The 20,021-nt window shown below is 44.2% G+C and overlaps 1 protein-coding gene across 3 annotated transcripts in view; it reads right to left on the bottom strand.

Annotated features, from left to right (window-relative positions):
- Positions 1 to 20,021, bottom strand: part of N (neurogenic locus Notch protein) — a 161,909-nt gene that overhangs the window by 33,337 nt on the left and 108,551 nt on the right. For all 3 annotated transcript variants that reach the window (XM_066739891.1, XM_066739890.1, XM_066739892.1), the window contains one exon: positions 16,869 to 17,051. In XM_066739891.1, coding sequence (XP_066595988.1) covers positions 16,869 to 17,051 — 183 coding nt within the window. The remainder of the gene's footprint in view (positions 1 to 16,868; positions 17,052 to 20,021) is intronic.

Here is a 20,021-nt window from a genome sequence, read left to right on the forward strand (position 1 = left end):
CTCCTCTTCCTCGTTAAATATCACCGTGCCAACTTCCTTCGCCATCCTCGTAAAACTTCCTCCAAACTTTCGACCGCAGGATCTCCCCTGGTTTCTTCTTCGAGTCCTCATCGAACGCGATCGATTATAACGCGAAAGACAATTTTTTAGGGATGAAGTTGCGTGATGCGATCGAGAAGTTATTTGGGACCGCAATTTGGTCGGTGGGAAAAGAATTATTGCGTTTTATACCAATAGAAAAACTCTTTATCCCATTCCACTGAATTTTCTATTTGCAAAACTATATATATATATAGCAGATGCTGTATTTACTCGTTTGGCAAAAGAGCGAGACGCGATAATAAAACGCGAGACACATACGAGTTTTATCTCCGATCGTTCGAGTCGTATACGATTGGCGTTTCGCGAAATGGTTAGACGTTTGAAAACCCCCACATTCATTAGCAATTATCCATTCGTAGATTGGCAATGGCAAACTCGAGTTCAGAAGCGTTACATGTATAAATAAGTGAATTTATCGTCCTCTGAAAAGACGATTAAGACTATTAAGCTATTTCCGACTACCGACATGGCAATAAAATGGTTTCATTTATTTTTCCCTCGCTTCTTTTTAAGAGTGTCGTTAGATCCGAGTAGCTCGCTTTTCTAAATTACGACGAATTAGACGCTGAAGAGCGAGGAGGTTTAATTTTTTAATTGGACAACAAAAAATTATTAACCAGATCTCGTCGAGTTTCCTCGTTTACAAGGACTATTATAGATATCAGTGGGCTGCTGCGTTTGTACCTGCGTGGAGGAGAGAACGGGAGGCATGTTTATTCCTTTATTAAACGAAGCTGGACGAAGGAAAAACTCTAACTCGTCCTTTGCGCCGCAGGTGGTCGATCGACGTTGTGTCCCCGGGACATCAAATCGGGCACTACTATTCCCCCTCCTCTGCCTCTTCTTTTTTTCATTTCTTTTTTTGTCCCCCCCCCCCCCCCTCCTTCGGCTTATAACGTATCGCTAAAACTCCCCCCTGGCATTATTTACTCCGCAGCGCTCTCATCGATTCGAATTTACTGCGGTTCGTAAAGCCAGCGGGAGATGCACGGACCCGAATTTATTCCAGGGAAAAAAATGAGAATTCCCCGAGGATGAAAAATACCATTTTACGAGCAACTGTGTATATCAAACGATTCGGCTGCTTTCTTTCCCATCTTTTTATCCGCTTATTTCAGTTTTAACGATTTTCTATGACAGGGACGAGGCTCGGTTTACTCTCTGAGGGGCTTTTTTAACGAACCGGTTAGAAGTATATATTTTATGCATTCCAAGGGAATAACGATCGCTGGGTTTATTTAATAATATCGCCTTTTGGTCCGATGCTAAAAAATGGTGCAATTCCTCGGAGCATCTGCCATTGTTGCGTTTGTCTCCGAGGGGGCCCTCGCGCAAAAATATTTCTTTCAAAATATCATGTAAAAATATATGATAATTGGTTTTGAAATATTATACTCAAATATATTTTGTTTCTTGATGATACGCTCAAAATATATTCGTAATTATATCTTTATTACATCTTAAAGAAATGAAATGTGTGTGAAAATAATATTTCGGGCCTAAAATATATTTTTATATTATATTTTGAAGAATATATATACATTTCCATTGGAGGGGGAGGTTGAATGAAATTTTATTAGATTGCGGATTTCGACGATCGAGGCATAAATCGGTTCTTACCTGACTCACCTCGACCAACGATTATAAAGCGTTTTCACTAGCGGAAATAATGGGGAGAGTGCGCGCAAATTCAATCGACGAAGCTGGCAAAACCGAGGTGGCACCACTTAGGATAAGAAACCGGGATAGCCGGACGTGATGAAAACTGTTTGGCCGCAGACAATCAAAGTCCGAGGCTGCTGCGAAGATACCGAAGGATCTTTGGTGAAAGAGGCGACGAGAAAAAGAAGGATGAGCAAAAACAACAGGTTTATCGAAATTAATCGTCAAATTTCTTAATGCAATTCGCGTTGTATGAATCGAGTAAAGAAAAATAAATCTTTAAACTAGAATAAAATAATTTGCGATCAAAATGAATCGAATCCAATAAAGAATCTCGAAGCGAAGAAAAAGGAGATATTGAATGAAAATTACGCGAGTCGCAGAATTCGAAGGATGAAAGTGTTCTCGTGCAGGAACAGGTAGGAACGATATATATAAATATAGAAAAAGAATATATATATATATATATATATATATATAGGGAGAGTGGTTGTGCGTGTGATGTTTGTAATCCTGTTTCGTCGAGTCATCTAATCTCCAGGCCGGATGTGTTATTGCGCGCAAAAGAAGCGAGAATTACAGGCGCGAATTTGGTTTTGCTGTTGGAGCGAGTTGGATGATCGTCCGAGTGACTCGGAAGATGAATAAAAAAGAAGGAACGGACTCGCGTCGTCGCACGGCGGTGTTTCTGGCTTCCTGCGCGCGCTAGTCGACGAGAAGCGTCACGCTCCGGCTGTTTCAGCGTTCTCCAGAAAGAAGAAGAAGGATAGGGGGAGGGGGGGGGGGGGGGGGCAACTTACTCGAAACACAAAAAAGTAATTGACCATTAATACGAGCAAAGTGGATGTTGCGCGTTTCGGTCGCGCACTCTCGGCAATATCGTAAAAGTTTCCAATTCATGACACGCATTATATCCCTCTTACATCCTCCTTTTTCAATAATCTTAACCGTATTTTAAGTATGTCGTATTACGGTGATTATGCGACTCGAGTAACTCTCTTTTTCAATCATCATCCCCTTTTCGGCTATTATATATTGTATTTATTGCTGCAATTTTTGTTGTTATTAATAACAAATTTTATCGAGCTATCTTGGGTTTGAATCTGTGCAGAAAGAGTAGGTTGATGGTGAATCGAGCTAATTTCTGTTAAATCAGTGCAGAAAAGGGCATATAGGGGAGGATATATATTGCGCAATGGTTGTACGCGTTATTCGGTGAATGCAATGTGGCCATAACACGTGTAGGGTAATGCGTAAATGTGTAAGAGTAGCTGAGTGACTGACTCAAAGAGAGAGAGAGAGAGAGAGAGAGAGAGAGAGGCTGGCTCGTAACTCATGCTCTCAAAGTATCAGCGTTCCGAAGCGAAGCGGCATATCTCGATGGCTCGTAATTCTCGGCGCGTTCCGTGGGCGGCTACAAAAATCTTTGGATTCCCTTCGGGTATACCTTGGATAGGGAAGCAGCTAGGAGACGAATAGCTATATATATATATATATATATATACATTGTTGCACCAGGTAGCATCGCGACCAATCTCTACGAAGAGAGCTGCGAACTTGGAATTTGAACTTGGCCGATTTGCAGGATGCCAATAAAGCTTGCAACGTTCGACGGGTGAAAGTTTCGTCTCGTCAATTTGCCAACGTGGCGAATAGCATTCGTGCGAAACTGGCCTATTCTAGTCTCGTCCGTTCCTGCCTACCCCCCACCACATTTACCCCTGCGCCTCCGACAATCTTCGACTTGCCTGCCATGACTCATCGAGTACTAAATGCGTGAAGCTCTCCCATTAAAATCCTATGGTATATATAGTACACTACCCCCCTCGAATTTATGGGAAACTATATACTTATAATGGATGAGAGAATAAAATTTGAAAATTGCAATTTCAATAGATTACGGTAGATTTAATTTTCTACTTTATATCACAAGACTTTCAGAAGCATCCCAATTCTGTACGAATTCTATGAGAACGGACTTTACGAGGCTCGCAACCCTCAGGGTGAATCAGGATAATTGACCAAACAACTTTTTCCACCTGGACAAACCGATCTCACGTTCTTCCCAAGGATCATCCTTACAAGCCCTTATTTCATATTCCAATTTATCCTTTACAACGCGTTATTATAGCTTCTCCCTTGCTCCAGACACTGATGCAACTAACTAATAGATTTATGTACTGAAAAATAGTATTATCTTGCAATGCGATGCTTCGGTATAGCTAATATTAAATTGCGTTGTTAGTTTTCAATTTAAATCGAGTTTATATATATACCACGAGATACGTGGACTGGAGCATTTCGAGAGGTTGAGAAAAGAAAAGAATCGCAGGAACCACCTTGGTCGCAAAATCATTTGCATTTTAAATACGGTCGATGTTATTCCAAAGAGTGGAGCCCTCCCCTTGCTCTTTCGGTCCGCCCTTCGTCATATCTTCCAAAACTACCCACTCCACTCTTCACCCTTTTCCTCGGTCCCTCTCAGCACAATTTCCTCTAGTTATAATCCGTATCACTGCCACACGAAATCGATCTAGCCACGCGTACTCTTCGTCCTAAGATGTTTCGTGCATGATAATCATATCTACGTACATTGAATAACTTTGATCGAGGATAAAAAAATGACATTGAGACTAGTTTGATCCCTGTTCGTTGATTCACTTTACCATATCGATCTGTTGAGTCTGCCAAACCGTACGAATGGAAGAAGGAACGTAGTCCAGTCGACAATTCTTTTGCTGCATCCAGGCAAGATCAACGAGAAGATTCGATCTTGTATAGATCCGACGAATCGCGATCTACGCATAGCATCCGCCTCAACTCGAGGAATCCATGAATCCTTGATCCTGCTAAACCGTAGAAGCCTCCTCTCATCCGTATATATATATATTTATATGCACACACACACACACACGCACATGAGCAAATCTCTACGTAGGTTGAATAAGTTTGGTCGGGGGATCAAAGGTCCAGGATCGATTTAAATGGACTTTCCTGCATGATCACAAATAGGTACGATGAACCTTCGCCAGGAGGGTCAGTGCACGTTGAATATGTCGCTCGTGACAATGCAAACTCATCTTACTTTTCGTGCCGAGATAACAAGACGTCCATGCTCGATCCTCTTCGCAAGAAATCTTATGTGGTAATTAAGCCACTTCCACTTCTCACCAGACAACCTTCAACCTTGCAATTCGCTATACTTTCATAGTACGTATACACTCTTACTATATTTATTTCCAATGCGTTTGCTCGAAACTTTGGCAAATGAGCAAAAACTTTTGTATAAGTGTGTATATACATATATATAGAGGTAGCATTTAGGGAATTTTAATGTGGCACGAGCGGCGAGTTTGCCGGCTGATCGCGAGATTTTTAATTGGTCCCTTTCGGAGTGAGAGTATTGGCTATCGTTGAACGGTGATTAAAGACTCTCGATATCGAGCGTTGTCGTGTAATTATCAGGTTATTACGGGACGAAATTGTCGAGGTATGCGGTCGGTGGAAATATAAAGAGTAACGGAGGAATGGCGAACGGTATAGGTTACGTCGATGTAAAAAGTTTTTAAGGAAAAGAAAGAAAATTATCGATGTTGAAACGCGCATCGGTTATTCCTCGTATGTACTTGGATATAATTAGTCTCTTTCTTAGAAATTCGATCATTCCTATAAATTCCATTTCATAATTGTTCTTTCATAGTTTTTTAACCTGGTCTTTCGGTATTCAACGTCGAGTTACGATATTTATACGAGTATATATATACAGATGGAGGGTGACGACACTGAAATTATCGTAGGAGTACCTCGGATATCGAGCGGCAAGAGATGGTCGCGAGCTTATACCCCCCCCCCCCCTCCCCCCGCTCATCACCACAGGTGCAATTAAGGATAGACATTAATCACTTTAATTACTCGGTTCCGTGATCCCAGTGGCAGGGCAGTAATGAATAATAAATAGTACACTATCATCGATCAGTCGTAGTTCCTCCTGCAGGAGGAGTGTGACGTGATCGGGACCCATGGACCGCCTAAATTATTTTCCAGTTGGCTCCCTCCTCCCTAATTGCTTCCGAGCGAAATAAACGTGACAGGACACGCCATAAAATCTTGACCACCTGCTCCGCTCGAATCGCGATGGGCGAGACTCTTATAAACGCTTCTTTATTTCGTGTACGATTTAACAATAAAAATTTAGACATGGGAAAAAAACGATCTGCAAAATAGATCTGTGTTGAGTTTTCCGAAGGCGTTGGTATAGCGATGAGAGAATAGGTCGAAGAGGACGAAGGAATGTGGCAAGGAAGTGGATTCTCACAGAGAGAAGCGCAAGAATTTTGTTAGAGGAACGCGGTGACGAAGGAGTGGAACGATAAAAGCAAAAGAAGAAGGAAGGAACGAACGGCGAGGTGGTTTGGTTTCTCCCGATCCTATTATTGTTCTACCGTAACGAGGTGAGTAAGGAAACACGGAATCCCGGGGCCTCTCGCGGTCGAGACATTTATGCCGCTACGTGATTTCTTCGCCCCCGCTTCTCTTCTCGAGACGTGCCTCCGGCTATCGCTTTCGTGTTAGGATTCGAACCTTTTCAGTCCTGTGGGAAGAATGCCTCTCTGCTCCTAGCTCTGTTGCTTCTTAGCAAACTCTCGGCCCTTTCTACCAGACCCCGGAAAAATCCTATTGCGTTACTGCCCGACAAAATTAACACCTCCGATAACCTTTAATGTAAATCCTTATATTGTACAATTTGACTCTTGGGAAAAGTTTGTTCGAATATTTTCAACAAACTGGGTACTGATGACTCTAATTTCTTCATTGAGGTCCTTGGACGGTCTTCAGAATGTTTGTACAATATTTCAAAGATTTTTGATTGCTTCAATTGTTTCTTTACGTCGTTTTGCAAGTTTATAAAGTTATAATAATTTATTTAAAAAAAAAAGGTTGTTTTTCTTTTCGTCAAAGATTAAATTTTAAGCATTCTCCGAGTACTTGAAGAAATATGGAGTATTTTGAAAATGCGATCGCGGTCGCGCGTGCTATCTGTGCCAGTGAGTCTGAAATTCGAGAGGCAAAAAGAAGGGAGAAACGTTCGTTTTCTCGAAGAAGCAATGCAGTGTACACGTACGATAACAACATAAGCAAGAAAGGAAACCCGATGCTTAAAAAATGTACAGAATTTCGGATCGAGTTGCCCAAAAAACTCAGACAACAAAGTCGATAAGAGCCAACATAGTCTTGCTCTTGACTCTGATAATCACGGATCGGTGAAATCCTCCGAATTATGCTAATACCACAGAAAGATCGTCAGGGATAAAGATCATTAACGACATTACGAGCTATCAGATTGGTAGAAAGAAAAATGTCCTTTGGTCTCGAGATGGACAGTGATGGGACGTTGTATTTAGTAACGAATTAGCACAAAATTATTATAAATCTTCCTTATTCCAACATAGATACACATATACAAAACACAAAGTACCACACTTACCAAAATCTAAGAGAACGTTCGAAAGTATCCATATATACCAGTATAAAGTCATTAGAACAGATAAGATCTTGTTAGAACGTGAAACTCGAGAAAGAAATACCTACACGGAGGATCGACAACTTTATAGACGAGCCGATTGGTATACATGAGAAATAAAAGTGATTGGCTCAAAACGATTGTTGACAAGGTCTTGCAGGGACCACGAGGTTCGTCGTTTCAGGAATAAAAGGACAATGGCCTCTACTGCGTATGAAATTCCGAAACAAGTTTGCGTCTCTCGGACGAAGATTGGAGGATGAATGGCGATGAGGGTAGGAGGGGGGAGGGGGGGGGGGGAGTCTTGTTTTATCTCGATCCGGTCTCGGTAGCCGCGCGCGCGATACGACGAGGAGTTGCGTGGAAGGAAAAGGAGGAGAAATATTTGTGCGGACTACTCGCGTGCTTATGGTGGCTCGTCTATTCGTCAAATGGTCTCCCGCACCACCGGGCTTTACTCTCTCGTCATCCCGCTATCGGATGCATCTCGAATTATCCGGCTTCTTTAATACCGTCGTTCCCGTGTGTGTGACGTATCCCGTCACACGCCCGGCACGTCTAACGGTGCCCGTTCCACCACGAAGATTCATCAAGCGTACCTCTTTAAGCCCGGAGAACCAATGGGGAATCGAGTGTTGTCGGCTGCGTCCCTCGTAAAGATCGACGAGACGCTCGATCGGCCATTACTTTTCACCCATCTTCCCTCGCGACGTCCCCTTTAATTGCGCAAAAATTCCAAAACGCGGAAGCGCTCGTTTATATCGGCGATAACGCCACGAGATATTATTTTTGCTTGTATCCGAGCTCCTGCGAGAGAGAGAGAGAGAGAGAGAGAGAGAGAGAGCAGGAACGATGAAAACTACGTCGTAACGAAATATGATGATTATGACGAGTCTGTTTGTTGGTTTTTAAAGCGAGGTGCGATTTGGTGCGAGATTTGTCAAAGCGTAACGCTCGTATCTTGGATTCAGAATCGTTTTGCCTTATTACTCTCATGGCAATGCAGAGTGTTGGGAAAAAAGGAAAGTATAAGGAAAACGCAAAGTTTCCACCGTCAGTGAGCAGATAAGGAGTTCGCCCTTGGTGGTCCTCGTCGAGGCAAGTGCAGAGGGCTTGGCGTATCTCGAAACTACCACGATTAACGCGTACCAGTGATTTATATGTATATAGATATACGGATGAAAGGAGTTTTTCTATTAACACACACACACACACACACACATACACGCGCGAGAGTGATTTCTGTATATACAAAGGAGAGAATTAACCGAGCGCTCGATTTTCCCGTCTCGTCGTCTAAGAACTTTTGTGCGTGGTTGCATGGTTGAAAATATGTTTCTTCGAGTCGCTTTCTTCAGCCGGGGTCGCGCTACGTTGACCTCGACAAAGCCGAAGCCCGTCCATCGTAAACCGAAGCGACGTTCTACAACCCATTTCAAACCTTAAATCATACCAATATCACGATTTCATTGCCATAAACCTAACTAACGATCCTTCGCCCGTGTATTTTCGTCAGATTTCATTATCCCGACAATGTTGCTTTCACACCACTCGGCACCACTCGTACCAGTTTAACTCTCCAACGAGCTCGTTCCGACGAATTTCATTATCATGACAATTGCCCCTCGAGTTTTGGCCTTTAGTTTCATTTTTCATAGCTACATATGCACACGAGTGTTGGTATAAAGTTAGAATGTTTATTTTTACCACTCGTCAAGACTCGCCTTTTGCCTTCGACCTCTTGTTCGTTATCACGCAGCTGCGCGAGTTACCGAGAATTCGATAACTGGATTAAGAGCGTATACCGTGGACCGAATCGAGTCGACAACGTCTCGGACGGTGCGCGACAAAGCTGCAACGTTTCAGACGCATTCTTCCGCGCCTCCGAGTGTTATTTATCTCGGAGCGTCGGCGCGAAGAGTTGTACGCCCATCGTATGTAGTACCAGAGGGTTCGGACGGACCGATAGTTATATAAACTGCAGGACGAAGCTAGCCGCGAGGATATTTTGCGTCTCGGTCCATTGTCAAGCAAATCGCGAAATGCCGCACGAGAACCGTCACGCTTTCCTGGGAACCTAAGAAAACTGTCCGAGCGTAACCCATATGTAACGTGCAACGGAAAGCAATGTCTACACGAGCACGTACAGTCAATGATCTTAGTAAGAAAAGCACAGCTTTTTTTTTATCAATCACAAAACCCACGTGAATAAATACTTCGTGAGGCGATGGAGCATTATTTTAAATCTATTATTTATTAAAAGGTGCATGACTTTGAGACGAGATGTATATAGTTAGGTGTGCTGCAAAAGGGGATAATTGGTAGCAGAATTTTGAGCATTTAATTCCAAGTAGTGCCGTCTATTCTTTCCCCGTGTGTGCGAAATTGCTGCGAGCAGGGGGGGGGGGGATGAGAAAGATGACTAATGTCTGGAAATAAAGGATGAACGAGAGAGGAACGAAGACGCCTTGCTGCGCGACACGCCAACTTGTTAGCGACGAGTATTAAATGTGATCCAGTCCCATCTTTTGTTTTCTGCGACGACAGAACTCTCTTTTCGTCCCGGACCATTCATCCATCCGGATAAATGCGAACCGTTATTGCACTGCAATGGCTATAATATCAAAAATTTTTCCAATTCGAAATAATTTATTATCTCGCTCTATCTCTTCAAGATTCAATACCGATAACACTGACCTTTTCAAGAACATAGAAACATTTGCGCATGAGAATTCCCCGCACGTATTCGTGAAACTAAGAAAATTGGTAACGAAGAAGAAGAAGGAGGAAAGCGAGAGTTCCGAAGAGTTTTCTGCTCGTTTTCCAGGATGGATTTTAATCAGTGGATGGTGATCTGGAGCAATTTAGATGCCGACTTTCAGGGACTGGCGGGATAAAGTGGGCAGATAGAGACGGATAACGAGCTAGAAGAGGGCAGAGTGGCGAACAGATCGAGAGGGGATAGCGCGTCCAGCGGAAGACTCGCCGTTCGTGTCCAGGTAGGTGAAGATAGAATCTCCTGCTGGTCACTCGCGCTGTATTTATGTAACTCTTATCCCGCGAGTACGTCAAGGGAGTCCGTTGCTCCGACTATTGTTGAAAGAGAAGAAGAATAAAAAAAAAAAAAAAGAAAAGCTCTTCTCGATTCCAGAATAGAATTTGATTTATCGACGCGACGTCCGAATCATTATCGCCGGATAAAGGCTATTCATCGCAGAATGGCGAATTACGAAAGCTACACTCTCGTGCATTCCTCAAGGGTGGTAACTCGCGGTCAAGGTCACTGGATAACTCCAATTCGAGAATCCGAATAAATTTCTCAGGTAGCGCGTTGTTATAACATCGCTTTATTTTCTGGTAGTCGAAGAGATAAATTTATAGAGTTTAAAAGTTTGGAGAACGCGGGTATAAAGAGAACGTCATAATTTTCTCGAAGACAGATGAATAATAAGGAGTGGAGGGGGGGGGGGGGGGAGGTGGAAAAAAGGACGAGTCTTGACTGCGGAGTATCGAAAGGGCGAAAGAGCATTCAAAAGATGGACAATAAATGCGCGCGTCTCTTTGCTCTGGAGGGAGCCGTCACTCTTGACAGTCGCCTCACCCTCCTTCTCGACAACAACAACATTCTCTCTCCTCGCGATCGTTTCTCAAGCCGCAATGGAGAAACAAAAGGATCGTTTAAAAAAGGAAACGACCCGATGATGCGTCTAGCGTCTGCGCAACAACTTACGCCCTAAAACTCCGCCTTGATTTATTATACCGTTTCTTCTCTTCTACGCTCGGGAGCGAGGCGTTCGAAAATCAAACTCGAAATTTCTGTCGCGAAAGACTGTCCTTTATTTCATCTAATCAAGAATTTGTCCCTTTGATGCACGCTCGCGAGATTCAATATTGAGAGTATGTTGAAGAGAGGGGAGGGGAGGGGGGGGGGGGGACGAATAAAGGACCGTGGTGTAGATAGGAGTAGAACGTGGCAGCCATTGTCCTGCGTGAACACAATGCTCGGCTGCTGGATTATGCCTATGGGCCAATCTACATCTTCAATAATATATCATACGGCTCTCTTCGCGAGTCTTCCGATAGAAGCCGAAGAAACCGAAGAAGCTGTGGAACCGCTTCTTCGTGGCTACCTTGTATGGATACCTACGTGCGTCGGTGTGCGAGTTTTCTGCACGAAAGCACACCCATACGAGCCACATGTGCATACGAGTGTATCAAGTCGCGAATATTGAGATATCTTCTGCCCTCGACTGAAATAACCAGTCCTTCGTACGATATGTTTCGCAAAAAGGACCAACCCAACCTGAAACGCGCCCAGCATAATGTTAGATTTTTATGCCTGCTCCACCACGTATCAAGCTGTATTCCAATACCAACACCAAATATCCTTTCCCCACTGCAGACTTTATCGAGTCGGCAAATATGTCTTCTCCTCCCCTCAAGATACTTGGCACATTCTTCCCCTTAAAAGCATCCTCCTGCACCTCCATTTTTAATCTAACAATTCAGCGAATCCCCTGTAGCTACAAAACCTGTATCGACTGTCTATAAATTCTCCGGCGAAATCTCCAAATTTGAACGGTATCTCGAAGAATATTATTATTCTCGAGTATAAAGGGAATTGTAGCCAGGGAGAAATACCTTATTTGTGAAAACGTCTATAGAACTATACTTGCGGTTAGCGATAGAGTGGCTCTCGGTTCGTGGTGAATTTTTTTTATATATCAAAATAACTTCTCTTACATAATTTTATTTCGGAGCATGGTACGCTTGGTGGTTTGTGGACGTTGAAAGATGGCGTCTTCTCTAATTACCGATTCAACGAGAGACGGGTTCCGGAGGAGGTGGGTGAGGGTGAGTGTGAGGGAAGAAGAAGAAGGTGGAGGAGAAGGAGGAGGACAATTACAAAAGAGGATATGGAGGATGAGGGGCATCTCTTGCGAAATGTTCAATGGCCGAGGATCCTCTTTCGCCGAAGCTCTTAGCGCTATTTAGCAGATCCTTTTACGGGATGGCAAAGAGGAAGGATTGGACAAGAAAGGAAAGTGCAACCAAGTGAGAGGGAGGAGATGGACCAGGGGCAGCGGCGAACGTCCGAGAGGAACGAGGATAACCGAACAGAGAGCTTGAGTACCAAAATGGCCGGCCAACAGGACAAGATAAGCCTTTGTGCCCACATGGGACCCCCTTGGTCCACGCACGCTCTCATATTTCGCCAATCCTGCTATCATATTTTACTCTCTTCCTCACTCTCCACTTTTTTGTCTTCGGCTTCTCCTCGCATGCCCCGCAACCCTTCTTAACAATCTCCCCTGCTGCTTCCTACGCTATCTAGTCCTGGTTCCTTCCCTCCCATTTTTTTCTCTCTTCTATACATCTGAGCTACCTGAAAAAGACATTCGTCCAGTTACGTCCTATCCACCTCCCCTCTCTCCCACTATCAGACTCAAGCGTTTTTAACAGTCCAACTTTTCTGTACCTTGCAACTAAATTCGCTTAGAATCATCACTCTGACAATTTTATTAAAATCTGCTCCTTTTTCTACAAGTCAGTTCCAAGGTCATCGATAAATATTCTTGAATTTCATCTATGTAGACTGGTACTAGAAAGACGCACACACAGCATTGGAGTATAGGCAACCATTAAGCCTTTATAATCTTTGGCTTCACCCAGTCGAGCTGTCTATCCACATTTGCTCATTCAAAGCCTCCCCTCCTGCGGTCCCTCCAAAGAACGTGAAATTCGTTCGGGTGGTACAGGGGACGCAAAGGGTAATCAAAGAATCCACTCGGCCGGAATATTAAGGTACGAAATTAATATCGACAAGCTTCGAAAATTTGTACGCATCCGAATATCTCATGGAAAGGCCGAAGACAGTCGCGCTTCGAATTCAAACGTTGCGGCCAATTATTTTCAACACCGATTTATTATAAGCAAGCGAAAGAATGTTGATACAGCAGTTTGGAGGAGATTTTTGTTGTCGCCGGTGCATACCAAAATCTTAAAGGCCTGCTTAATTGGGCGATATCTTACGCGACAACGCTGTAAAGTTATCGCTGTAACGGTGTAAAAGCGAGGCTAAAGTTAACGGAGCGTCGCCGTGTGTTAAACGCGTGAACGACGTTGCGCCATCGTAAATCCAGTCTGCAGCCAAATAATAGCCCTCCCTTAAATATTGCAACTTTCGTAATAACGCTTTTTAGCGAGCCCTCATTTTCCGAGTTACCGCGCACCCCACTTTATTTACGACGATACTCTCGAACCATGCAATGACGTAACATCGAGTTTGGATTGTCCGTAACGCGACAAAAATTTAACGCGAGGATAAAACGAGTGCAAGAGGAGGAATGAGAGGGAGGAGGGGGGGGGGGGGGGCGATGAAGAGAAACAATACACAGGCGAAGCGTGTTCCTAGCTGAAATAAGGGGCGTCGTCGTCGTCGTCGTTCGGCAAAGCGTAACGACGCCTCCGTCGTAAATCGCGTCTTCGAGCAGAACGGAAGAGCGGAAGAGAACAGAAGCGACCCGCAACTTGTGCAATCGACGATGAGTGCTCGTGGTAGCGTAATCGATGGTCAAAGTATTTTGCAGCCTCGACTCTGCGCGTTTATCGCTTCCGATGCTCCATTTGTCGCACCACGGGGGTCCGAAGAAACTCGATGGCCGATCCTCCGGACCCGGAAGGAGGAATTAAACCTCTACGCGGAGCGACCTTGGCACGACCCCGATATAACAAAACAGAAGTGGGAATCCGTTGGATTTGGAACGCGGCCGATACACGAGAGTAAAAGTAAGCACTCGACCACGATGCATCCTTGCTAATTACGGGAGCCTCGAGCTAAAACGAAATTTCAGCTGGATGTTCCAACGAGTCGAGGTCATTAAGAGTAATCGAGCATACCGATCAATTACTCGTGTATATATATACACAAACCCACATAGTATATTGCATTTGGAGCCTCCGGATGGCATAATCCGGGTTTAATCTGAGCGAAAGATCGTGTAATTTGTCGATGAAGTATTTGGATGGTGGATCTTAAGAGCAGGATGCGGAGAATCGGTAGATTAAGATAATGAGGCTTATTAAGGACATCGGACGATAAGTAAATGCGCAAAGTGCGTAATTGCGTATTCCTGGAATATATAGAGGGTCCGCGGTGAAGAAGGGAGGGGAGAGAGGTTGAGTTATGGAAGTCGAGCGCGTTGGTTGTCGAGCTCGTTGAACGAGGCCACGTAATTCCCGAAGATTCATCTTTCGCCGATTCGCGGTATCCCCGGTAAAAGGGGCCCTCGGGCCCGATCCTGGCAGATATCCGCTAAGTGCGCCTGGCCGATTACATCCGAGTATCGATCTCGGGGAAATATCTCGCGAACCACCCTCCTCTCCCCGCGGCTACGTCGAACAATTAACTCTGAGTTACGCGTGGAAGCAGAGTAAACGCCGAGTGGCGAAACCAGTACGGACGCTTTGCGCTCTTATCGGAGCCACTAGTGCTACCGATAATCTTCGTGTTTCGCGCGCGAATTATCGTACATCCTCTAAACAAGACCACCGTATCTTCCGATTCCTTTAATCTTCCCTAATCGCTGCGCACGGGCTGCAGCTACCAGAATCCGCTCTTCGTCCTCTTACGCAGCCGCCGAATTTATTCTTCGTATCGGCCTGTTACGGGAGGTCAATGACACCTCGGAGATAAGGCTCCAACGGTATAGGAATTTAAACCGGTGGAGGATGGATTATCGATCTCGATTCGAGTCTCTCGGAGAATACACGTAATTAGATATTAAGTAATTAGGTGCTGCTCTGGCAAACGTTCTTATTAGCTTTATAGTCAGCGAGCTAGCGGCTCAACGAGTTCGTGTCCGTTGCATCTGGTTTTCTATCAGATAATGCGACCAAGTTGGACCCGTCATCCTCGAGGAATTTAACGGCGACGCTGCTCTTCATCGACGCGACTTCCTTCGACTACCGTGTCGATTCGACGTCACTGATAACAGAATTTCTGGCATTTTTGTCAACTGTCTATTTTTCTCTATAGTATATAGCTGAAATATTCTTCGATAAGGCGTGCTGGGAATAGGACCGTTACAGGCATTGACGAGGTGGATCAGCTTGACGGAAGGTCCTCATCAGGGATTAGGATCTTAAAATGTAATTTCAAAAAATAATGATAAACTGATCTATCTAAGTTTTCAAAGGAAGAATCTGTTGGAATGTTTCCAAGTGCAATTATGCTTTTTACTCTGTATTTAGTGTTCACTACTCTTTTTTTAGTATACAAGTTAGTATTACCGGTACAATCAAGAAGATGTCAAAATAAGTAACTAATCAGAGCCAAAGACCAGTGGGGAAACCTTATCAGAACCTCATCATTGCCTACGTGTTTACTCCTGTCAGCGTACTCTAACGCGCATAAATTTCAAAAATAAACGCGATGTATTTAACAGGATTATAAAATTCAGAGTGTTCTTTAAAATGGAAATATATATTAGAGTACTCATGCAAAAGATATGTAAGCACTTACCGTTACTAGCTAACATATATATGGAGTACAGTAAACTTTTGCTGACACACACCCAATCTCATGTGCCTATATATTTACCACGTGGCTCCGATAAAGCCACTCAATTAATAAGATATCATAAATGCATATAACACTCCCCCCTCCCCTAAATCTGAGATAAAATCTCTGCGTACTCTTTCCCTTCACGTCTTTTCATCTCGAATAATTCTCTATGTATTAAGTAACATTAGAAAATCCTTCGAAAGCCTGATCGAGTCCTTAATATCGAATCAAGTTATTTGCTTCGACCTTTACCTACACCCTGACTAAAATTCTAGCGAGGAAACGTACAATTACATCTCGTGGCTTTTGTCAGTAGTTGTGTCTCACCCATTCGAGGTGACTATACGTATAACAGGTTTCATTTTTTATACATCAACTCTCTCAATCGAAACTTTCACACCGAACTTCCTGTTTTGGTGATGGAAAAGAAACGAATGGGAAAGAGTGCGAAAGGACGTAAGAAGAAGTTGTTACTTCGGTGAATCGCGTTTCGTGTAACCGCGATCCGTCCCTCGTGAAAGGACCGAGTGAGAGATCCAACACATACACACACACACACACACACACACACATAGTCGACCATCTCTTCTTGGTCCCCAGGCTTTGCCGCTTACGGCCGGGGGACCAAGTCAATTATCTGTCTCTTTTATATCCCCGACTCTTTTATCCACCGCGTAATATCACGTTTCTACAATGTTGCGTAAAACTTCAGCAGCGACTACCGCAGCAAGGACGCTCGAATTTTCTCTGCACTTGGTCGCACATATTGGTCTCTCGACAACAGGTGCTCTCTTCATCTTATTCACAATAGAGAAGCTTCGCTTGCTGTGTGTAAAAACGTGCCTCGACATTAAACTTAGTTCCAATGTCGATAAAATAACGAGATTTTCGGTTATAGTGGCACAAAAATTCAGACTTTTCTACCGGAGATACTACGCGAAGAGTGGAAGCTTTAAAGCTGAGATTCCTGGTGATAAAAATGAAGAATGGTTTGATATAAAAAATCATTTCTCTTACCTGGCATGCAGACACATCGAAACGTGCCAGGATCGTCCAGACAAGATCCCTCGTTCCTGCACGGATGAGACTCGCACTCGTTCACGTTAGTCTCGCACCTGGGTCCGGTGAATCCTTGGGTACAATTGCATGCGAATGATCCAGGAGTGTTCACGCAAATACCATCGTGCTCGCAAGGTGAGCCTGGAAAAAAGAAACAATCGTGTCAATTCCAGAGTCCCGTGCAGAAAAACGTACGAAGGCATTTGGCGTAACGGGTGTCCAGGAGACTATCGCCCATAGAAATGCGACTAATCCAGGTGGAAAAGAAGGCTCGTTGGTAAGAAAATTTCGCGAACAAGGCGTATTGATAATTAAAGCTGTCTTTAAAGGGTACACGACTCGCATGATAATTAATTAATAGGCCGCAGCTGTGGTTCCCGTGGGATGCGAGGCAAATGCAAGATTGTGCCCCTTAATTGGCAAACTCGTTGCACTTTTTCGCCGTTACCATTAGGGAAAGAGGCTGAAACTCGATGGTGTACTTCGTGCGAACCGCCATAAGAAGAGAGCCAAAGCTGGACTATATGGTAGATTCCTCAACTACCGACTCTGATTCCAGACAACCCACGTATGTACTTACTCTATAGACACGCGCGCGCGCGTCCATAGAAAGCGTCTGATAATACAACACTCGGAGGAGCGCCTATTCCCATGGAGTCACACATTCTATAGCCACTTCTAAAGTTACTTTCAAAACAACAAAAAATTAATTACTCCCGGGCAGATTGCTGAAACACGCTGAAAGCACCTTTTGTACTCAAAACGCAAAGTCACGTGACGGGAAGGATCGTTCCTTGTCTCTCGAACGTATCGGCCTAGGCAGTTTCGAGCAATCTCTCGGCGTTCCTTCTCGCAATTGAATTCGATTGGAGTGATTTAACTAGGTTTTTGCTAGACTCGCTCGAAAATCGCGAGGAGCGACAAAGGAACGGGGCGACGGTTGTTTATTTCTCGGTATTCCTGGCGCGCGTGCCATTATTGCCCGAGTGGCCGGTTTTTGAGAATCGTCCTTGCTGGTATCGAGGGTGGAGGGGGGGGGGGGGGATTGCGCTTTCTCGGAGAGCGATTCGTCATCCGCGAGCTGCCTCCGGACCGATCGCGAACACAGCGTAGCAATGCGTTTCTTGTCCTTTCAGCGGCTTGCCCTTACACGCGTATATGTAGACCCCCCCCCCCCCTTTCAATTCCGCACCGTACACACTACCACCTTACTAGCGCGTCCCCCTCGCATGTCGGTAATTACCGAGCTTCGGAAAAACCACCGAGCGTATTACACGAACTCGGTATGCGACAAGCCAGAAACGGCTTCTCGCGACTTTATAAATGTTCCTCCATTTCACCTCCCCCCCCCCTTTTTCTATAAACGTACGACTGTTTATCTACGTTGAAAAACTATGCGATTCTCGGCAACCGATAGGAACGATAAATTTTTTCTTGGAATCTTAAAAAAAAAAGGAAAAGTGCATAAAGTGTACAATGACGCTACGTTTACTATAGAATTGAAGTATTCGACGCGCGCATATGCATGAAACGGAACGCAGGGAGAATCACACTCGTCAATTGCCTCACGAAATTCTCGCACGTTGAAGTAACTTAATCCAGCAGAAAATATGCAATCTGGATAATAACAGAGAGCGGAGCGGTGGGTGCAGGAGGTCATTACGGTTGTTATTAAATTTAAGATAAGAATTTAGCGTTTAATTAGATCGTGGTCGGAGTCGAATCCTACGGAGAAGAAGGTTTCTTGCGTTTTCGAGAATTGAGAAAGTAATGAAATTAAATAATTACAGCTCGAGTTTATGGAATCGATGAGAATTTGAGAATCCGTCGAGGTATTTTCGGAGGAATATTGTAATACGGGAAGCGATTAGGTTCGTTGAGCCGTGATGCGCGTTTCCTTATATAGATATATATAGGAATAAGGCATCCGCGCGGTTTCCTAGTGTACGAGCAGCGGCACAGGTAGTATATATATATATATATATATATATGTATACACGGTATCCCGAGCAGGTAAAAGAGCGCCTATCCCGTACCTGTGGGACAGGAATGGTTGCTTGGGTGCCTCGCAGAGATATCGGCTTACCATTGTCGGTGCGACGTTGCCAAATTTCTCTACAACAATGGCTCTTTGTTTAGCGCGCAGGTATAGCGGGCGGTCCAGGACACAACCCGAGGACTCGGATCTTCGCTCATCTCGACTTCGGCACCGAACGCGGGATATGGGAACGGGACGTCGTCGGGGAAATAGGATTGGTTCGACGGAACCCACGCGCGTTCTTTCCGTCAGACGCGCCAACTATGTTATTCTTTTTAATTGTTTGCTTTTGCTACTTGAATTGGAAAATCTACTGAAAATTATGTTACTTAATTAGATTTTATTGCACATATACATGTATATTAATGAGGAATAACACTGAACGCGTCATTGAGATTCAACGTGTAAAACAATCTGAGCGTAGAAGCGACTTCTAGCTTTCGTCTGGAGATTAACAAGCACGATTTCGTGTAACGTAACACCCGAGGAACTATGAGAGAAGAAGAAAGAGGAGGAGAGTGCGCGGTGGTCTCTCGCTACAAATGGACTGACGTTTTCAGGAATTCTCGACGTAAATATTTATAAGGAGGCTGAGTGCTCTTCTGGATGGTTCCGTAGATAGCGGACGAATTGGAAGAAAAAGGCCATTTCTCGTCTCTCGAACCAGACGACCTTATCCCTATCGGTGGACAGTTGCCAATCTTGAAAAGTTCGACGCATAAATTACTTTTATTATGGAATTCTAACGCGTTCGATCGATGAGACTCGTATACATATATAAATACTCTAGGGGCATCTTTGAAAATAGACCACTCTTCTAATGTTGCGTGGCATTGGAGGAACAAGGACGAAATTAAAGAGCGATGTATTGAGGGTATAAATAACTTTGGACGGTATAAATGAGCCTTAGTTTTTTTCACTAATCAACGGAGCGAGAAAAGTGCGATGAGACTGGAAGAAAAAAGAATCGATACAGTTCCAGATTGGTTCGGTGTGCGACACGTGGGTCTGCTGGAGACTTTAATGAAGGTATAGGCGCGAAAAAAATTCACAGCTACTAATGAACGCGATTA

The sequence above is a fragment of the Prorops nasuta genome, unplaced genomic scaffold (assembly GCF_024137725.1).
Source record: "Prorops nasuta isolate Cenicafe-Biocafe unplaced genomic scaffold, Cenicafe_Pnas_1.2 PNAS00021, whole genome shotgun sequence".
NCBI classification, from domain to species: Eukaryota; Metazoa; Arthropoda; class Insecta; order Hymenoptera; family Bethylidae; genus Prorops; species Prorops nasuta.